This window comes from Aspergillus costaricaensis, assembly GCF_003184835.1.
Source record: "Aspergillus costaricaensis CBS 115574 unplaced genomic scaffold BO79scaffold_15, whole genome shotgun sequence".
Lineage (NCBI taxonomy): Eukaryota > Fungi > Ascomycota > Eurotiomycetes > Eurotiales > Aspergillaceae > Aspergillus > Aspergillus costaricensis.
In genome coordinates, this window is record NW_020291815.1 from 706,538 (window position 1) to 726,934 (window position 20,397).

The following is a 20,397-nucleotide window of genomic DNA, read 5'->3' on the forward strand; positions in this document are numbered from 1 at the left end:
TGACACGACGGCTGTTAATTGGGGAGCAAGCCAGCTGCTACGTAAACGTCAAGTATACCCCCGGCGCGCTTGTTCGTCAAATGCTCGCATTGCCATAGGCCCAAATCAATGCCTGTGGAACGATGCCTTTCAGTCTGGGACTTTCCTGTGTGTATATTTATTGGGATACCATCGAATAACCTTGGGGAAAGGACATGCTCAGGAGTCAGGGAGATATAGACACCGAAGTCGAACAGAGAGAATACTTGGAGAATTTGCAAAGCCTCATGACAAGCAAGGATATTCCGCCCTTACTAGGATTTACTGGCTAGTTTTAGTTATAAGTGGACATACTAGGCATGCTCTTAGTCATTGGTATCCATTGGGTTATGAATAGTCACGTACTACTAGTAAGTAGTAGTTGTAGTAGAGATTGAGACCATTCGCCATGGGAGTACAAGTGGTAGTGACCAGTTTATATAAGCAGCGTGATACTGTTTTTCATCTATGATCCAACTTGTATACTATGTGGCACCAGCTATCAACAGGGACTTCTCATTAGTTCGCTCATAATGGACTTTTATACACAGTGACTTAGATTTAAACGCAAACTAACTATCCTATACAAATGTCGCTAGGCCATGTGCTTGCTTGCCCCTGCTCTTCTCCGCATACTTCCCTACCGGCCGGGCTAGACCACACCCGGTTAGGCCGATAGGCGGCGGGCGGTCACCGTTCTGCCGGATGATCATCGTGCCTCATTATCAATCTGATCACCCACACTCCGCTTGCTAGTCATCTCCAAGTCTGGCTGGTCCGTTGATTCTCACATATTTTCGGCTCATTTCATTTGGGGACCAAACTGTGATAACATAAACTCATAATGGCTGTCAACGGATCTGTCGAGTCCCAGTGGCTTGCCCAGCTGGCAGCCATGCGCCAGGCCATTGCGGACTTGAAGCTTCCCCAAGACCCCGCCAAAGATACAAGCTACGGAAGCGACCTGGACTTAGATTTCGACGAGGACTATTCATCGCCCGGAACTGCCGATGATGATATCTGGGACATTATCAGCTCTGACGAAGAGGCCAGCGACGACTTCGACGACTATGACGAGCTCCCCTCTCCTCCGACATCATCCGGCTACGACCAGCTCTGGCTTGAGCAGAAGTGCGTGAGCCTTGCTGCTAACAAGTCGGGTATGGATGCCGGAGAACTAGCGCAGCAAATTACCGCCGCCCTAGCGACGGACAGCGGAGACGACGAGCTGCAAATGTCACTGGCCGAAATCGTGGGATTCGATGACCTCGACTTCGTGATTGACCTCATTGCTCACAGGGCGGATATTGTTGCGAGCTCGCATACCGGACCAGAGGCCCAGACGGATGGATTGATGGCTGGGAAACTTATGACGAGAGCTGAAAGAGAGCAAGCTTTGCGACAGGCGGACTACGAACACAAGCATGCGTCCTTGATGCCGGCACAAACGAGATCGGAACCGCATTACCCTCATGTATTCAAACTGCACGAGTCCAGAAATGTCCTTGCGCTTGGAGGAAAGAGATACGGATTGCCAATGGGCAGTAAGCAAATCGATGAGAAGAAGTATACTGAGGTTGAGGTTCCCGCGTCCAAGGTCGGTACCTTGAGACCCGGGCATAAACTCGTGGAGATCGCCTCGTTGGATGGATTGTGTCAAGGCACCTTCAAGGGGTACAAGACCCTCAATCGGATGCAAAGTCTACTATATGAAGTAGCCTACAAGACGAATGAGAATATGCTGATTTGTGCCCCGACTGGTGCTGGTAAAACGGACGCTGCTATGCTCACAATTCTAAACGCCATTGGAAAGAACACTATTCCGAATCCTATCGAGGAACCGCAAGCCACTGAATTTGCAGTTCAGGTTGAAGATTTCAAAATCATCTACGTTGCCCCGATGAAGGCCCTGGCCGCTGAAGTTACCGAGAAGCTCGGAAAACGTCTTGCTTGGTTGGGGATCAAGGTTCGAGAGCTTACAGGTGACATGCAATTGACGAAGCGAGAGATTGTGGAAACACAGATCATCGTCACTACCCCTGAAAAATGGGATGTGGTGACCCGGAAGAGCACGGGAGATACAGAGCTCGTGCAAAAGGTGCGCCTGTTGATTATCGATGAAGTTCATATGCTTCATGACGAGCGTGGTGCTGTTATTGAATCTTTGGTGGCTCGTACCCAACGTCAAGTCGAAAGTACGCAATCACTTATCCGCATTGTCGGTCTTTCCGCAACTCTCCCGAACTACGTCGACGTCGCCGATTTCCTGAAGGTTAACAAGATGGCCGGTCTATTTTTCTTCGACCAGTCCTTCCGCCCTGTTCCTTTGGAACAGCATTTCATTGGTGTGAAAGGCAAACCTGGCACCAAGCAGTCTCGCGAGAACCTTGATACTGTAGCTTTTGAGAAGGTCCGTGATATGCTCGAACGAGGGCATCAAGTCATGGTTTTTGTCCACTCGCGTAAGGATACTGTCATGACTGCCCGAATGCTGAAGCAGATGGCCACTGAGGATGGGTGTGATAATCTGTTCAGCTGTCAGGAGCACGAAGGCTATTCAAATGGTCTTGGTGATGTTAAACGCAGCCGTGCTCGCGAGTTGCGTGAGCTTTTCGCCAGTGGGCTCGGGACACACCATGCTGGTATGAGCCGGAGTGATCGTAACCTCATGGAGCGCCTGTTCTCCGAAGGGCTCATCAAAGTACTCTGCTGTACTGCGACACTTGCGTGGGGTGTTAACCTTCCTGCTGCTGCGGTTGTTATCAAAGGCACCCAGTTGTACAATCCGCAAGAAGGTAAATTTGTCGATCTAGGTATATTGGATGTGCTACAGATCTTCGGTCGTGCTGGTCGACCCCAATTCCAAGACACAGGTATTGGTTTCATCTGCACGACCCACGATAAGCTCCACCACTATATATCTGCCGTAACATCACAGCAACCCATTGAATCTCGGTTCTCCAGCAGGTTGGTGGATAACCTGAATGCCGAGATTTCCTTAGGAACGGTTACCTCTGTCCCAGAAGCTGTGCAATGGCTTGGATATTCTTATCTTTTTGTTCGCATGAAACGAGAGCCACGCAATTATGGAATTGACTGGGCAGAAATACGTGACGATCCTATGCTGGTGCAAAGACGTCGTCAGCTAGTCATTCAAGCTGCCATCGTGCTGCAAAAGAGTCAAATGATCATATACAACGAAAAGACAGAAGAGTTGCGCGCGAAAGATGTTGGCCGCATTGCAAGCCAGTACTATGTCTTGCAGACCAGTGTTGAAATTTTCAACAATCTGATGCGTCCTCGAGCCAGCGAGGCGGATGTGCTCAGAATGATCAGTATGAGTGGTGAATTCGATAACATCCAAGCCCGGGAAACCGAGTCCAAAGAGCTAAATAGACTCCGTGACGAGGCCATCCAGACAGAGGTTGAGGGAGGCAATGACTCGCCACATGCGAAAACCAACATTTTGCTGCAGTCATATATCTCTCGTGCTAGGATCGAAGACTTTGCTCTGGTGTCTGATACGGGGTATGTGGCGCAGAATGCAGCCAGGATTTGTCGTTCATTGTTCATGATTGCCTTGAACCGCCGTTGGGGTTACCAGTGTCAAGTTTTGCTGTCACTCTGCAAGGCTATTGAGAAGCAGATGTGGCCTTTCGATCACCCATTTCATCAATTTGATCTTCCCCAGCCGATCCTCAGAAACTTGGATGACAAGCTTCCGACATCCTCCATCGAATCTATGAGAGACATGGAGACAGCCGAAATTGGCCAGCTGGTTCACAACCAAAAAATGGGGAAGACGTTGGCAAAGCTGCTTGACAATTTCCCTACCCTGGGAGTGGAGGCTGAAATTGCACCATTGAACCGTGATGTTCTCCGAATTCGACTGAGTCTCTACCCAGAATTTGTCTGGAATGATAGACATCACGGCGCCTCCGAATCGTACTGGATCTGGGTAGAAAACTCGGAAACTTCTGAGATATACCACCACGAGTACTTCATTCTCAGTAGGAAGAAGTTGAACGATGAACACGAGTTGAATTTCACCATCCCGCTTTCCGACCCTCTTCCCAGTCAAATCTACGTTCGTGCGATCTCTGACCGCTGGCTGGGCGCAGAAACGGTGCATCCTGTGTCTTTCCAGCACTTGATTCGTCCAGATACGGAAAGTGTTTACACTGATCTACTCAATCTCCAACCCCTTCCCATATCTGCGCTTAAGAATCCGATATTAGAGGAGCTCTATGGGCGGCGTTTCCAATTCTTCAACCCAATGCAGACACAGATCTTCCACATGCTGTACCACACCCCGGCTAATGTTCTGCTGGGCTCCCCGACCGGTAGTGGAAAGACTGTAGCCGCAGAGCTGGCTATGTGGTGGGCTTTCAGAGAAAAGCCGGGCTCGAAGGTTGTTTACATTGCACCGATGAAGGCGCTCGTTCGCGAACGTGTTCAGGACTGGAAGAAGCGTCTTACTGCACCCATGGGCCTGAAATTGGTGGAATTGACCGGTGATAACACTCCTGATACACGGACTATCCGGGACGCCGATATCATCATCACAACCCCGGAGAAGTGGGACGGTATCTCCCGTAGTTGGCAGACTAGAGATTACGTGCGAAAGGTGAGCTTGGTGATTATCGACGAAATTCACCTGCTGGGTGGTGATCGAGGACCGATTCTTGAAATCATCGTATCTCGAATGAACTACATTGCCTCGCAATCCAAGGGCTCTGTTCGGCTGATGGGTATGTCCACTGCATGCGCGAACGCCACCGACTTGGCGAACTGGCTCGGCGTGAAAGAAGGACTGTATAACTTCAGACATTCCGTGCGTCCTGTACCGCTTGAAATTTACATTGACGGATTCCCGGAGCAGCGTGGGTTCTGCCCACTGATGCAGTCCATGAATCGTCCGACATTCTTGGCAATTAAGAACCACTCCCCCGAAAAGCCGGTGATTGTGTTTGTCGCTTCCCGTCGACAGACTCGATTGACTGCCAAGGATCTGATTAACTATTGTGGTATGGAGGATAATCCTCGTAGATTCGTCCGGATGTCCGAGGAAGATCTCCAGCTGAACCTTGCAAGAGTCAAAGATGACGCATTGCGCGAGGCGCTCAGCTTCGGCATTGGTCTGCACCATGCTGGTCTAGTCGAGTCAGACCGACAGCTAGCTGAGGAGCTCTTCGGCAATAACAAGATCCAGATCCTCGTGGCCACCAGTACCCTCGCCTGGGGTGTTAACCTTCCAGCACATCTGGTCGTGGTGAAGGGAACACAGTTTTTCGACGCTAAGATCGAAGGGTACAGGGACATGGACCTCACCGATGTCCTGCAGATGCTTGGTCGAGCCGGGCGTCCTCAGTTTGACACGTCAGGTATCGCGCGCATTTTCACACAAGATGCAAAGAAGGCGTTCTACAAGCATTTCTTGCATACCGGATTTCCCGTCGAGTCAACACTACACAAAGTGCTCGATAACCACTTGGGTGCCGAAGTTTCCGCAGGAACAATTACGACACAGCAGGACGCCCTTGACTACTTGACCTGGACATTCTTCTTCCGCCGACTGCACAAGAATCCCTCCTACTATGGCCTAGAAATCTCAGCCGAGGAGCACAACACCATGGCAGCGCAGGCGATAGCGCAGGACTTCATGATCGAGCTAGTTGACAAGTCGCTCGGAGAGTTGGCCGAGTCTTCCTGTGTCGTACTCGATTCAGCAACCGGAGAGGTTGATCCAACCCCGTTCGGCAAGATCATGAGTTACTACTACCTGTCTCACAAAACGATCCGCTACCTCATGGCGCACGCTAAACCCAACCCAACCTTCCACGATGTCCTGAGCTGGATGTGTTCAGCAACCGAATTCGACGAGCTGCCCGTGCGTCACAACGAAGACCTTATCAACGCGGAACTGGCACGCAACCTCCCCCTCTCAGTCGAATCCATGGGTGATCTTCCCCTCTGGGATCCGCACGTCAAAGCCTTCCTCCTGCTCCAGGCATACATGTCCCGCATCGATCTCCCCATCTCCGATTACGTCGGTGATCAAACCTCCGTCCTCGACCAAGGTATCCGTATCATCCAAGCTTCGATCGACGTCATGGCTGAACTGGGCTACCTTCACGCCTGCCACATGTTCATGTCGCTCTTGCAGTGCATCAAATCAGCAAGATGGCCCGAAGACGCGCCCCTCTCTATCCTCCCCGGCGTCGACCCAGTAGAGAAGAAATCCGCGCTCCCCACCTCACTCACCGCACTCGTACTTCTCCCCTACAAAGCCACCGAATCTCTCACCAAGAAGCTCAACCTCCCCGCGCAGTTCACAAAAGCTGCATCCAACCTACCCAATCTATCGTTGTCTATCCCAACCATCACTCCAAACGGTCTCACCGTGACCTTGACACGCAAGAACGCCTTAAGAGACAGGGACTACAGGATCTACGCTCCTCGGTTCCCCAAACCCCAAACAGAGGGCTACTTCATGATCGTTTACAGTGGCGGCGCATCCTCCGATGGCAAAAATGGGGAGCTCCTGGCTCTGAAACGTGTTTCTTGGCCATCGTCATCGAATCAGCGTAACGGAGGTGGCTCCGGATCTGGGCCGAGTAGGAAGCCTAACGATAACAGGAACGGACCGCTTGTCGTTCGTTCGTCTGTTAAGTTCCCCGAGAACGTAAGGGGTCAGAGCATGCGGGTTACGGTCAAGGTCGTTAGTGATTCGTATCCGGGTATGGAGTGGACGGTGTCCGATGTGGAGGTGAATGCGGGGGTATCTGGGACGCAGACTTTGCCTGGGACTTCGACTTTCCCTGAGAAGAGTTGAGTTTGGTTCAGGTGGGATCAGAATTATGAAATAAATAGATAGATGTCAGTACATAGAGCTCAATAGATGCATGGATATATTCGAGTTCGAATGATAAGATAACAGACGAGATATATATAGGTAAACCCAATTTCTGACGTAGTTGGTAGAGGACATACTTCCAGTAGTAGTGTCCAAAATATATAAAAGAAACGAACCAAATGAAATTCCAGGAGAGTATTTCATGTCCTGACATACATCGCCAAGCAGACGAACCAAACATGAGAACCAGCGTAAGCTGTCACAAAGAGGATAAAAGAAATGCAACCTGAAAAAGAATCCAAAAACCAAATACCACCAACTCTGGTGCACCTAGCTGGATAATAACATCAAAATGGTGAATGCTACCTGCGCTGTTGTAATAAAAGACAAAACTGAAATGTTGATATAAGAAGCATAAAACAAGCACGTGATCATGAGCATACCGACTTCCCAAGACTAATCGCTTAGATGGTGTCGACCAGTACTTCCTGTGATCGTCCAGGGAGATGGTTGCGATCAGCTGCCATAACCTGGGGCGCTTTTCCCTTCTTATCACCGACGCGCTCATTGGGATCCAAACGGTCTGGCCGTGGCCTGATAGGTACAAGGACCTGCCTTTTACCTTTCGAGACGGAGACGGATCGTGCGATTGAGATTTCGACGGTGGGGACGGGGTTTTCTGGATCGGATGGGTTGCTGTCTTTTTTGGCGTCCCCGGAGGGCTCGCGTCTTGGTGAGATGGGGGAGGTTCGCCTGCTTGCAGGGGATGGGACCTCGTTTCTCTGCCGGGGCGCATTGACAGGCGTGTCTGATGATGCCGACAAGATTGAGGACGCATAGCTGGCCGTTCTGGGCGAATCTACCTGCGTATCGATCCTTAATGATGGAGGTGACTCGCGTACGGGTTCCTTTGCTGTAGGCTTCTTGTTGATGATTTCCCATTCTGGTTCCCTTGCGTCAAAGTATGAACGGACAGGACCTAGTTTCTGCAAGAGGAGCCGTTCATCCTCGGAACCAATGGTCGTGGAAGAAAGGAATGAAGACACCGAGTTCTGTTGCTTATGCGACGGCTGCGAGCTATGGACCATGAGGACCACACTACTCTTTTCCGACAGAGTTTCTTGATTTGATTCCCCTAGGGATGTTTGACTCTTGTGGATTGGGCTGGGACCGCGAGGAATATTCTGACTCCCCAGGACCTTCGAGGCCTTGCTCGTTTTGGTCGAAGGGAACAGGCTGAAACTGGGACTGGGGGATTTCGACCGTGTCGGAACCGGCGAGTGAGGAATGTCCTAAATATTATGTCAGTATAAGTGATATCTTCAAGCCAGATGTACTTTTAGACACTATACCTCTTCTGCTGGAGGCTTCGTATCTTCCAAATTCTTGCTGCGCCTACTCATGGAAGATGGCCTGTTCTTCTTGAGGACTCCTCCAAACATGACGCTGTATCGCTCCAGCTGAATGTCAGGAATGTCAACCTGGAGTAGGGGACCGGATCCAAGAGACTGTTCCTTCTCCTGGGGCGAACCACTGGTCGCATCTGCGTGAGTCTGTTTCGGTTCCTGCGCAGAAGTCTGGACTTCCGGTACTATAGAGGGCCATGCGTCCGTGCCTGTGGTGGGACTGGCAGGACTCTCGAGGCCTGAAGTCTGGATCTTTGGCTGCTGCTCGAATGAATAGGTCGAGCCTTGCATTGGCCATTCATTTTCGAGCCGGACCTGATAGAAGGGTTGATTTGGAGGGGCTGTCATGGCAGCCTTGGCCTTGAAAAGGCCGCCAATCTTCTTCCATTTGCTTGGCTTGCGCTGCAACGATGGTCGCGCTTGGGGTTCCGCCGGTTTGACAGGAATCGTCTCCTGTATCTGTGATGTGGGAACTTGCGGGTCGATCATCCGAGGACTTCCCAACGCGACGCCGATAAGACTTCCATTCATGTCATTATTGGTGCAGACGGGTGACGATATGGGGGAAGAGGGAAGCGGAGGAGCCTCGGTGTTGATAGGGCTCATGGCTTGCAACCTCTTCTGCTGGTGCCCTTCAGATACCACTGGGCGATGAAAGCTCCGATTTGGATGAGGCGCTGGGCAGCTGTTATTTGCGCCATCCTCGATACACTTTTGGCCCTTCCGTGGCAGCACATCCGGGTGTTTTGATGTTGGGGAAGAGCCAGCCTCCGCCTGCCTAATTGTACGTGACCTTCCTAGAAACGTCCCTCTAGCCATTGTGCACGACTGCCTGTATATCAAATACCGAAGTGAAAGTGAAGGGTGAAGTTCCAGAGTATTGCTAAGAAAAAGATGATGGGTGAAATAAAAAAGTAAAGAACGTTAGAGGGAGCCAAGCCCTGTTTCTATCAAAATCTCAAGACAAAGGAATGGACGGCCTTCCAGAAGACCCAAAATTGAAAATGCAAGCAGTTCAGACAAGGAAAGAGTCAGTTCATGATGGTGAGAAAAGGAGAATGGGCGATAGAGGGTCAGCGCAGCATAGTTAAGACGTTGCGGCAGTTATTGTGGAGCACTAGGCAGAGCGCTACATCTAAGTGAGACGTGTGGCAGGGGCGAACTAGTGCGAGGGCTTAGATTAAAACATTGTGCAAGATCTGACGAAGCGCGACGGCAGAACAGCCAACAGAAATTTCCAGAGAAATTGCTCAGGAGAGACCACACGGCATCCCCGCATGGCCAACACTGGACACGGACATTCGTCCAGTCACAAGAATTGACAGCTCTGTGATTAGGAATAGGTGAAGGCCATCGAGAACCACACGAGGCGCTTATTCTAGTAGCTGCAAATCAGCGTTGAATGTTGCGGGCGCATTTAATTACGAGCGCGGGCGAGGGGCCAAAGAGAGAGGCTCCGGCCGACGGATTCACCTCGAGTTGGGAAGTATGAGCGTTGGCGCAGCTGGAATCATTGGTTCCAGCTGTTCTGAAACCCCTGTGCGCTCGACCAATGAGATTATGAATATCTCAATCGCCTGGCGATCACACAAGGCCTGAGACTCATTCTCAGGGCCTTGGTGTTACGGATCCTCTAACCGATGCCTCAGATGAGAAAACCCTTTTCATGAGATGCTCGTGCGACCGTGACTGTATTCTATCGGCAGCCGAACGTTGCAATTTTCCGATTCTCTTTGGTAGTAGATTGCGATAGCCCGTTGAGGCACGAGGCCCGCTAGATAAGACCGAGGAGTCCACTGGGGAAATTAAAGTAAGAGGCCGCCCAAGGAACTGGCCCGCGGCCCTCACCTTAAGGTAAGTCACGGACCAGCCATCTCCTGAATGGCGTTTCTAGCTTCTTTATAATTTCGGTAGATCAAGGCTTGATGGCCTGAGAATGGTGTAGTATTTGATATGTATCATCATTAGAAAAGGTTTTATGATGGACGGGAGTTTCCGCTATCCACCATCACCATCATCGACAAGGGAATTGTCGAGGAGTGAGGAGGAGATAGGAAAGAGGCGACTGACGGATGGCTGCAGATGATCCCCGGCACCTGACTCGATGACAGGCACGTGCCCAGTCAACCCACCACACATCAGCTCAGCTCGCAGGTGACAGTTGCTCCCGATGAATTTGTTCAGGGCACTGAGGGCAGAGACATAAGGGATGAATAGACAGGGAAGAGGCGGTAAGGAGAAACCGGTGAAAAGAGGCCCGCAAAGTGGACATGCTTGGGGTGTCTAACAGGGTCTAGTTTTGCACCGGTAGGGGAACTAATCCTAATTATCCTATACTGAAGCGGGTGAACTACGGAGTCAGCCTGCCGTTGAGCCCTCCACCGCCTGGCTACTCTCTACGCATACCGTAGCTTTGGTGGGTGATCCCAAGGTTAAGCTAGACAGTGATGGAATGAGGCTATTCAGAGTCCAGCTCTGTGTTGCTAGGGGGATGACGTAGGAAGACGTACCATAAAACTCACCCCCAAAAAAATTAGATGACAGCTGGTCATTAGTAGTAGTGAGCGGAAGGGAAAGAAGAGGCGATATGATGTTTAATCTCGGTGTGTACCACTTGGTACTGAGGATAAAGTTCAAAGAAGAGCTATAAGGTAGCAGCATATGATAAATAGACGTTAGATATCCATCCATCTTACGGTGACCGACAAGTAGAGAAAATGAGGAAAAGTCAGGAGATGCTCAGCTGGGAAAAAGCAAATGGAAACCAATGCCTGCCCACCCCCCACCAAAAGCAGACTAAACCAACTAAAGCAGCAGCAAACCACCCAAGCCCGCTCTTAGTAAACTCACCTCATCGTCGGTCTCCTTCTCCCCCTCCTTTCCCACCAACTTTCTTCGAGACTCATCTCTACTATCTACTACCACCTTCCCCTCCCCAGCGCATTATTTCTCTTTCTCCTGGTTGATTCCTAGTCTTCGCCCGGAGTCTTTTACCACCCCCCACGTTCCACTCTTCTTACGGATTACTCTGCTTATCCGTCTCTACTTATTCCCCTTTCCCGACCGTCCCGTCATTTGTTTATCCGACCGTCACCATGGGTCAGCACTCCGCTATCTGGCAAGGTATGACGATAAAACATGCTCCTGCGACATTCCATTCTTTGTGTATAGCACTTTATTCTTGGGAGTTCTAGGCTGACTTTCTCTCTTCTTCCATCTCAGGATATGTCGATTCCAGGTACCGTATAACCTAACCATGTTTACCCCGCTTCGGCCACTGCCGCCCCTCCAAGTTGGTATCGGAATTCTGACGCGAGGCCGTTCAGCTTGATGGGATCTGGTCAATTTGACAAGGCCGGTATTCTGAGCCACGACCTCTCCGGCCTTGAGGCTGGCTCTCCCGGCTTCACGGTATGACACGCTCTCCAACAGCCGCTGATTGATCGGCGTGACCCCACGGCCAAATCAGCGCCTCATCGGCACGAACCCAGCGTTAACGACAATCACAGATCTCCCCTCAAGAACTCCAGGGCCTTGCCGCTGCCTTCAAGAACCCCGACTCTGCTTTTGGTACCGGTATCACCGTTGGCGGCGAGAAGTTTGTCGCCATCAAGGCTGACGACCGCAGTCTGTACGGCAAGAAGGTACTGTCACACACACTTTACCTCCGCCATTATTTATCCCTTGAAATATCCACATTTCACTAACTTGTGGAAACAAATAGGGCAAGGAGGGTATCGTCGTCGTCAAGGCCGTCTCCTGCGTCATGGTCGCCCACCACGCTGAGAACGCCCAGACCACGAATGCCGCTACCGTGGTCGAGAACCTCGTTGACTACATCAACAACCCCCGGTAAATGGGTTTAAAAGCAGAATGAAATTGTGTTTTGTCTCGCCTTGAGCAAGGGACAGTCGGTAATACTGGTTATTTAAATGTAAATCATCATGGTGGTCTCCTTTTCTTGATTGTCTTTCTCTCTCCGGTATTCTTCGCATCAATTGGCATTTATTACCGCACGTAGATTCATACCTGTACATTATGTGCTTACAAGTAAAGCCATTTCAACAAAACTATTTTGAAAATCCGAAAGCCCAGACCGGCCATTTCACATGCACAGGAAAGAAAGTTAACAGCCCAAAGCTATCTAGCGTCCACAACTGTCCCGCATTCCGAATGATATCACCGGCCACTCTGTTATTCTGACAGCTCCGATCTATGCAGCATGCACAATAAGGTAATCTCAAATTAGCTTTTAATTATCATATCACAACCCACACTACCGAACTTCGCAAGAAAGACTGTCCCCCAAAGATCATGATAACTCCCCTCATCGGAAAAGATATATTAACAATTAAAAGGTCTCTAATACATAATAATAACCCTATTATAAAAGCGAACAACATCACCACCACCACCACCCCGCTCATCCAGACAATAGTAGGTAGCAGTAGGTAGACATGGACCTACAGCGACAAACGGTAGTAGTCCACACCACACCACACCATCCCATACCCATCCCAACCCATCATGCAAATATTCGTAACAAGAAAAAAAAAAAAGAAAGTAAACCCTAATGCCACATAACTATTCATACACATGAACATGTCAAGATCCCTCCATCATCATCGTCATCGTAATCAAAAAAGTCATTCCTCACCCACATCCATGCCCCAACACCCTCAAAAAAACGAGGGCACGTCCTCTCTATACAGGCAGTTCGGAATTCCTCCTCCCACCCGCCAACGTCTCCAGAACCTTTTGAATAAACGGTCCTACGACGGGGATATTCCCCGCGAACTGGCCAATGGTGATCAGGAAGTCGCCGAAGAGGATGAAGAGACCGTACAGCTCGATTATGAACCCGGTGAGTGGCCAGCGGAGGAGGATGAGGAGGATTCCGGCGGCGAAGGCGGCGGTGCCTTTGAGTTTTTGCCGGCGCGAGAAGAAGGCGAAGGTCTTTTCGAGGCCGATTATTAGGGTTAGACCGATGAGGAAGAGGATCTGTGTGTGTGTGGTTGGGTTGGGTTAGTTGGGTTTGGTCATCAAGTCGGGAGAGGGGAGTGAGGTGGGATTATTAGGGGTAGCGTACGTTGCCCATTGCCAGTCTATGGTGTTGGTTTTGTTAGTTATATTGTGTGTTTTGGAGATGTATGGGTAGGTGGATATGGACGTACAGTGAGCGATCGAAGAACATTAGGACTCCGCCGAAGAGGAACAAGCCTCCTGTTTTGGGGGACATCGTTAGTATGTGTATCGATCGGTCGGTGATGTAGGCATTGCGCTGTCGCTGCAAGCATGTTATGTAGACATACCAGCTGAGCAGAAGATAACTCCGATCTCTGTTGTAGAACGGACGTGCGTTAGCCAATGATCCGGATATGATCTCGTGCGAAGTGTGCAAAAGTAGACGTTTCTTACTCTGGTTATCGGATAGCCACATTGTAGGCATATTGGCGGATTTCTGATTCTATGGAAAAGCGCGCGCACTGATATAAAAGTTGGAAATGATACGTCGAGGACTGAAACTAGAAATGTTCGAGGTGGATTATAGCTCCTAACGATGCGATGCGTTCGTCGCTCGGGGATTCGGGGGCTTGCGGAGATCGCGTGCACGGGGCACTATATATCGTGGGATGGACGAGGAGGCGGTAAACCCACAAAGTGACTAGAAATTGAAAAGGGTGAAGATATCGCACGCCAATATATAGGCACTCGTCCTGGAGGATTCACGAAACTCTTGAAGTACAGGCGCCAGCAATGCGAGTAAACACGGAACCAACTGCGGCTGCTGCGCAAAATTCCCAATTCTGCCACGTCCCTTTCTTGGCTAGGTTTGTGCTATTCCGCGTTCGGATGGCGGTCGGGTGATCAACAACATTCGCACAGCCCGCTATTTTCGGCTCTCTCAACTCAACTTCTCAACCGATTCTACCTTCTGATGTTTACCATCGAGGGAGGACCATGCGTGTCGACAATATCACTCGGATTGCATGCCATTGACTAGGGTCTTTGATGATGGGACACCTTGTCAGCTTCTAATGTGCAATCCTTCTACGATCTTATTGATGCGGTGGTGCAAGAGACACGCAATGCTTCTACGAAAGGGGTGCCTACGATGACTTGAGGTACCAAGATGACTTCAATCGGCGACTCTATTACTGCAACTATCCTGCCCGTATATACCTGGCGAGTCCTCGGGCTCAACTCATTACACGCCGCGGCGACAGCATCTTCGGATGCTGTAACTGATGTTCCGGTTCCTGGAGCTTCGGTACTAGTCGAGTGCATCTTGCACAAGGCGAAGATAAACTTCCATAATAAGGTCACGAATAAGCCGGAGCGTTTTCTTTGAACCTGTCTCGAGAGGGGCATGGTGGGTGGAAAGGGCTTGACTGTGTTGGCCGTACATAAATCGCGTATTAGATTAGGCTGCTATCTAGCCTGACTTTAGTTAGAAGTCCGACGCATTATCGTCGCAATGAATATGACAACTTACCCTGATATCTTACAGTGTAAAACAAACATCTCCATAGCAAAATCATAGCATCGTTTATTTGAGAACCACATGGGCAGCTCTGAGCTCCAGATAGCTCTCCGGCACTCCCTGACCGAGTGTTCTAATCACACTAAAGACCTCCTTGTCGTGATACCTCAGTCTCGTCTTAGGATCTGTGTATGGGGCAGGCAGGCCTGTTATATCGCAGTAGCGGGTTTGCTGCGACGGGTGCAATGAGGGTGCGGATTCGATGTTCGTGTAGGTCACGGCAGGTCCAGATGTAAATGCAGCTCGTGCGTTCTTTTCCAGCACCAGTGTCGAGAGGTTCTGCGCGGCCTGCGCGATGTTCGTTCGAGGTGTGCCATCGGCAGGGGTTTGGCTGCCGTCGGTGCTGGCAGACGTAGCTGGGAGTGGGGTGGTTGCGCCGGAATTAGACTGTGTTGCCATAACAGAAGCCTCCTTCCTCGAGCTCTCAGAGATTAGCTGCTTGACGTTCTTGTTGCGACGCTGCGATGGTTTCCAATTCGGATTGCGGAACGGACGGGAAACTGCCGCGATATCGAGACGATCGAGAAGCGCTTGGTGATTCTCCTGTTCGGCGGGGGTAAGAGGAGCCATGGTGATGATGGAGCGTTGAGGTGCGGATGAGGTTCTAGTTTGAAAGGATGAGGCTGGTGTCTTGGTTCAGTGGTGGAGGTTTGGTTGATAATGTCGAACTGGGGGTATGGCGGTGCTCTCCCACGTCCGACCCTTGCCCGAGTTGTGAAATTAGAATGCACAATGCGCACTGATACCACCGATACTGATGGTCAGATGACGCAGTACTATTGTCTGTTCGTCCAGAGATAGAGTGAAAGAAATAGTGAAGATAGAGAATAAGCCAACTTTGGAGACCTGATGTCTGGATAGTGAACCTGCCAACCAGTTCCCAGCTTGGTATCAGTCACGTGGCAGCGTATCTTGGGTTGCCGTGAATCCAAAGAAGCAACAAACAAACACAACATCAACAAGTCATCCACGAACCACACCAGATTGCAAAGATGGTAAGCAATACAGTGCACTGGAAGATTTAGTAGTAGCCAGGTCATCCCATCCTAATATTATATCTAGGAAAGTCCACATGAGCACCAGCAGGCCCTGCTGCTCTCTCGCATTATCGGCAACATTGTATGTGAACCGGAGGGCATTCTGAGTTGCAATAGCTGATCGGCTCTAGGAAAAACTAAATGAGTCAATCATGGTGATGAACAGAAGCCTCCAGGTAAGCGCTTTTGCTTGATTTCCGCCAGGGTAGAGTACTGATGGGCTTTACTAGGAGGTCAACATCCAGAACATGAACGTCGAACTTGTCGCACAGATGTTCAAGAACTACCAGTCCAACGTTCTATTCCATCTAGAAGGTATTTTTCCATTGATTTCTTAATTGAGTTTGGCTGACCAGTATTAGCGACGGAGAATTTGAAAGATCCGTCATCCTCGTCGTCCAGTTCTTGATACCCAGCAGTGTTTCCTAGTTATTTGATAATGAGACATGATTTCCACGTAACTCTGAATTTCACCTATTCCTCAAATGTGAATGGATAGTAGACCAAGTAAAGACAGGCAAGCGTGACTGCTAGGTTCCGTAAAGAGGCATAGTTACTCGCATGGAGTGAGCGGCTTGGCGGCATACGAGCGCCGCTGGCGGTGGCCGGAGAAGCCTCCACGGCCCCGACCAAAGCTGGGGAACTTTCAAGCTCCCAATTCCTTTCCTCCCTCATCACCAACACCATCGCAACCTGCGTCATCCTATCTTTGACAGCCTTATCAACGCGCAACTATCATCAGCTAGTGGGTATCTGGTGCACTAACGCTTGCGACACTCACTGCAATGCAGTGAGCGGTCTTTACCTGGAAGCTTCCAAGTTGCTGCTAAGAGCGCCTGCGTCCAACCACCATGGCTATCACCTCGATCCAGCCGGTTCTACCGACCCGGTTCACGATCAATTCGACCGAGAAAGGTGCCAAAAAGCCTCCCCCGGAACCTTACCACGTGAAAGACCATCCATTTAAAGGCTACCACCCCCCTCAACCGGAAGGCTACGAAAAGAGCAAGAGTACTAGCGCCATAGTTATTGATAATGGTGAGTGAAGGCCCTGGCTTAAGACTGCATTGTGTACGGTCGACTGACTTTTGCGATCGACTTGAAGGCTCGAACCTCGTCAAAGCAGGTTGGTCGTTCGACAAATCCCCTCGATTCGTGCTTCCTCCTGTGATGAGCCGATATCGCGACCGGAAGCTCAACAAAGCCTGCCAATTCATCGGATACGATTCCTATGTAGATGCGACTACGCGCGGTCAGCTGCGCTATGCCTTCGACCCTGGCACGAGTGTGGTGGGTAACTGGGATGTCATGGAGGGGGTGTTGGACTATCTGTTCATCAAGCTGGGAGTTGATGGTGCCAATGGAGGTGTTGACAGGCCGATTGTCATGACTGAGCCGATCGCGAACCTCGCCTATCCCAGAAGGAGTAAGTTGTATCGCTTGGGGATACAATGGTGGCATTGCTGACGATTTGCTAGTGATGAACGAAATCCTGTTCGAGTGCTATTCCGCGCCATCGGTCGCCTACGGAATCGACTCCCTGTTCTCCTATCGGTACAACCGCGGAAAGGACGGACTCATCATCTCGTCTTCGCACACATCGACGCATGTGATTCCCGTGCTGAATAACAAGGCTTTGCTATCCAACTGCTCGCGACTGAATTGGGGTGGACTGCACGCATCGGAATACTTGCTGAAACTCATGCGCTTGAAGTACCCGACCTTCCCTGCGAGGATGACAGAAAGCCAGATGGAAGACATTGTGCACAAGCATTGTTATGTTTCCAAGGACTACGACCAAGAGCTGAGCCACTATCTGGACTGGACAGGGCTGGAGGAGCGTGACTGTATCGTCCAATACCCTTATACCGAGCATGTTGTGCCCGAAAAGACCGAGGAAGAACTCGCCCGGATTGCCGAGAGGAAGAAGGAAAGTGGGCGTCGGTTGCAGGAGCAGGCCGCTAAGATGCGGCTAGAGAAATTGATGAAGAAGGAGCAGGAATTGGAGTACTACAAGGACCTACAGAATGGACTGGCCTCGGAGACGAAGAAGGAAGCCAGGCGCATTCTCGAAGCGGAGGACCTGAAGGATGAAGCCCATCTAGATCGACTGATTCGGGATCTTGAGCGGTCCATCAAACGATCCCGGAACCGGGACCTGGGGATCGAAGAAACCGAAGAGCCCCAGGAAGAGATGTCATTCCCGTTATTGGACGTCCCGGATGAAGAACTGGATGAAGCTGGTCTGAAGGAAAAGCGCCATCAGCGACTAATGAAGTCCAACGTTGAAGCTCGACAACGCGCGAAGGCAGAGAAAGAGCGCGAGAAGGCTCGCCGGGAAGAGGAGGAACGCCTCGACCGTGAGAAGCGTGAGAACGATTTCGAGAATTGGCTCGCTGAACGCAGAGCAAACCGTCAAGTATGATTGTTCCCCGTACTGATAATGGCATATCTAACCTGTCTACACAACAGAACATCATGCAAAAGATCAAGGAACGTGACAGGATGAAGGCGGATCTCGGCAATCGCAAGTCATTAGCCAGTCAGATGCGTATGAAGACCCTCGCCAATCTCGCTGCTGATGGGCCCAAGAAGCGGAGGCGTGGCGGGGACGATGACACCTTCGGTGCCAACGATGAAGACTGGGGTGTCTATCGAACGGTGGCTACAGGTGAACAGAGTGATGAGGAGGAAGAGGAGGACCTTGGAGGCATGCTTGATACCGTTGAGAAGGAGCTACTCGAGTACGACCCCGAATTCACAGAGAACCACACGCTCGCAGCACAATCCGACTGGACGAAGAGCTTGGTGCACGTCTTCCTGCGGGGCCCCTGGCCCTTTGATCCCGAAAGCCAACGTGAGGCTCATCAGCTGCACCTGAACGTGGAGCGAATTCGCGTTCCCGAGGTGGTGTTTAAGCCGTCAATTGCGGGCGTTGACCAGGCCGGCCTGTTGGAGATTGCTGCCGATATTGTGAACCAGCGATTCCCGAACCCTGAGGAGCAATCGAAACTGCTGCGGGATGTGTTCCTCACGGGTGGCAACACCATGTTCAAGAACTTCGACGAACGTCTCCGCAACGACTTCCGCGCGTACCTCCCTGTGGACGCCCAACTCAACGTCCGACGTGCAAATGACCCGGTTTTGGACGCATGGAAGGGTGCTGCGCAGTGGGCATCAGGGTCAGAATTGGCCAAGTCCTCGATCACTCGGCAGGAATACTTGGAGAAGGGCAGCGAATATCTCAAGGTAAGCACGGGAAAATTTCTCGCTCTGACACAAGCGAGATCGGCTAATAACTTTCCAACAGGAGCATGATATGGGCAATGCCACTACATGGTAGATGTCAGGGCCTGTAATACGCTCTGCCTGCCTAATACCTATACAAAGAGGGATATCTCGGCTAATGCGGTTGGGGATATACAAGGTTTGGACTGGGAATGCCTTCGGTGGGTTGTGGATCAGTGATGCGACTAATTCAAACTGCACCACTCAACTATCAAAGGTGTAGATGCTGGTAGTGGTGCCTATCCAGGGCGCGAAGGGACAGGGAGTCGGGCGTACTAAGTCGGATGAAACATTCAATTTCGACGAGGAATGATTTGATAGATTAAGATGGCATGGATAGTTTCACTTCTTTATTTCTTACTTTGTATGCTATAGTCCTTTTACTGTCATGTGCTTTTCTCAATGGTTGTATAGTAAGTGAGCTCGTATGAAACAGGATCCTCGCGTCCGCACATCTGACCATCAGCCCGACGCTTCTGTTACACTGCCTATATTACATGCATGCTGCAACGCCACCCTCAACGGTCATAGCTACGTGTCAGACCAGTATGTGCCATGTAAATATGTATTCCTGCATCCACCGCCTAGGCTGCAGCTGGTCAGGCGCAGTGGCCTATCGACCAGCAAGCGAGCTGACTGACTGTTTCATGCTTGACTAGGGTTCAGACTAGGGGAGTTTGATGCTACCGAGCTATTGAGGCTGTTAAGTCGAACCGTGCTCGACGTTGTCGACTTGGTCTTTCGGTACAGATACCTTTTGAGACTGCTGATATAAGAACCTAACCCGATCTTGCTGTACAGTGGGCGTAGGGGAGGGAGACAGATAACAATGACTCCAAGCCCGCATTCGGCCATCGTCCAGAATAGGAGGTATGTAACGAGTGCTGTGTCGTTAGCTTCAGCCATGCAGGTGTGTGTATGTGTGGTTTCGTACTTTCCCGTCGGTTTCGGCAAATGGGTTAGCAAGATGAGCTATGTAGATAGCCATTCTTGTAGCAGATGCTGCGATTGCTCTGTATGGGTGTTAGGCGCATGTGGCAAGTTTCAAAGGGAGTGTACTGTGTCCTCACAAGAGACCAACAAGGAATACCAGTCCGAGTCCCACTTTTTGGCGAACTGAGATGTTCAGTAACCATATCTATGGCGCGGTCAGTTGGAGGATTTGTGGACGTTAGATTACATGATATCTACCCGTGGCAGTGGTAGCAGCCAGATGATCACGTCCAATATAAAATCGGAAATTGCATA

At 50.6% G+C, this 20,397-nt stretch overlaps 8 protein-coding genes across 8 annotated transcripts; 4 read left to right on the forward strand and 4 right to left on the reverse strand.

Annotated features, from left to right (window-relative positions):
* Nucleotides 1-862: 862 nt before the first annotated feature.
* Nucleotides 863-6,938, forward strand: BO79DRAFT_194819 (RNA helicase SLH1; the record flags this gene model as incomplete). The annotated part of the gene is made up of 1 exon (XM_025681079.1): nt 863-6,938. The coding sequence occupies one exon, from the start codon at nt 863-865 to the stop codon at nt 6,851-6,853; it is 5,991 nt and encodes a 1,996-aa protein (XP_025539828.1). The 3' UTR covers nt 6,854-6,938.
* Nucleotides 6,939-7,338: 400 nt separating this feature from the next.
* Nucleotides 7,339-9,099, reverse strand: BO79DRAFT_147569 (uncharacterized protein; the record flags this gene model as incomplete). The annotated part of the gene is made up of 2 exons (XM_025678513.1): nt 7,339-8,166; nt 8,227-9,099. The coding sequence occupies 2 exons, from the start codon at nt 9,097-9,099 to the stop codon at nt 7,339-7,341; spliced, it is 1,701 nt and encodes a 566-aa protein (XP_025539829.1).
* Nucleotides 9,100-11,007: 1,908 nt separating this feature from the next.
* Nucleotides 11,008-12,308, forward strand: pfy1 (profilin). The gene is made up of 5 exons (XM_025682522.1): nt 11,008-11,403; nt 11,503-11,518; nt 11,607-11,691; nt 11,790-11,924; nt 12,005-12,308. Exons 1-5 carry the CDS (start codon nt 11,376-11,378, stop codon nt 12,134-12,136), a joined length of 396 nt encoding a protein of 131 aa, XP_025539830.1. The 5' UTR covers nt 11,008-11,375; the 3' UTR covers nt 12,137-12,308.
* A 500-nt stretch (nt 12,309-12,808) lies between these two features.
* On the reverse strand, nt 12,809-14,020 carry BO79DRAFT_287511 (Got1 family protein). Its single transcript, XM_025688595.1, has 5 exons — nt 13,699-14,020; nt 13,593-13,619; nt 13,455-13,503; nt 13,370-13,385; nt 12,809-13,281 (listed from the first exon to the last, which is right to left on the reverse strand). The coding sequence occupies exons 1-5, from the start codon at nt 13,727-13,729 to the stop codon at nt 12,985-12,987; spliced, it is 420 nt and encodes a 139-aa protein (XP_025539831.1). The 5' UTR covers nt 13,730-14,020; the 3' UTR covers nt 12,809-12,984.
* A 240-nt stretch (nt 14,021-14,260) lies between these two features.
* Nucleotides 14,261-14,720, reverse strand: BO79DRAFT_209067 (uncharacterized protein). Its single transcript, XM_025682523.1, has one exon. It carries the CDS (start codon nt 14,650-14,652, stop codon nt 14,332-14,334), a length of 321 nt encoding a protein of 106 aa, XP_025539832.1. The 5' UTR covers nt 14,653-14,720; the 3' UTR covers nt 14,261-14,331.
* Nucleotides 14,704-15,497, reverse strand: BO79DRAFT_15637 (uncharacterized protein). The gene is made up of 2 exons (XM_025678817.1): nt 14,777-15,497; nt 14,704-14,721 (listed from the first exon to the last, which is right to left on the reverse strand). The coding sequence occupies exon 1, from the start codon at nt 15,392-15,394 to the stop codon at nt 14,831-14,833; it is 564 nt and encodes a 187-aa protein (XP_025539833.1). The 5' UTR covers nt 15,395-15,497; the 3' UTR covers nt 14,704-14,721; nt 14,777-14,830.
* Nucleotides 15,498-15,788: 291 nt separating this feature from the next.
* BO79DRAFT_209068 (DASH complex subunit DAD4) lies at nt 15,789-16,305 on the forward strand. Its single transcript, XM_025682524.1, has 5 exons — nt 15,789-15,819; nt 15,887-15,943; nt 15,993-16,037; nt 16,092-16,176; nt 16,224-16,305. The coding sequence occupies exons 1-5, from the start codon at nt 15,817-15,819 to the stop codon at nt 16,268-16,270; spliced, it is 237 nt and encodes a 78-aa protein (XP_025539834.1). The 5' UTR covers nt 15,789-15,816; the 3' UTR covers nt 16,271-16,305.
* Nucleotides 16,306-16,536: 231 nt separating this feature from the next.
* BO79DRAFT_245388 (actin-related protein ARP5) lies at nt 16,537-19,525 on the forward strand. The gene is made up of 5 exons (XM_025685466.1): nt 16,537-16,899; nt 16,967-17,287; nt 17,340-18,280; nt 18,334-19,110; nt 19,172-19,525. Exons 1-5 carry the CDS (start codon nt 16,713-16,715, stop codon nt 19,202-19,204), a joined length of 2,259 nt encoding a protein of 752 aa, XP_025539835.1. The 5' UTR covers nt 16,537-16,712; the 3' UTR covers nt 19,205-19,525.
* The last annotated feature ends 872 nt before the right edge of the window (nt 19,526-20,397 follow it).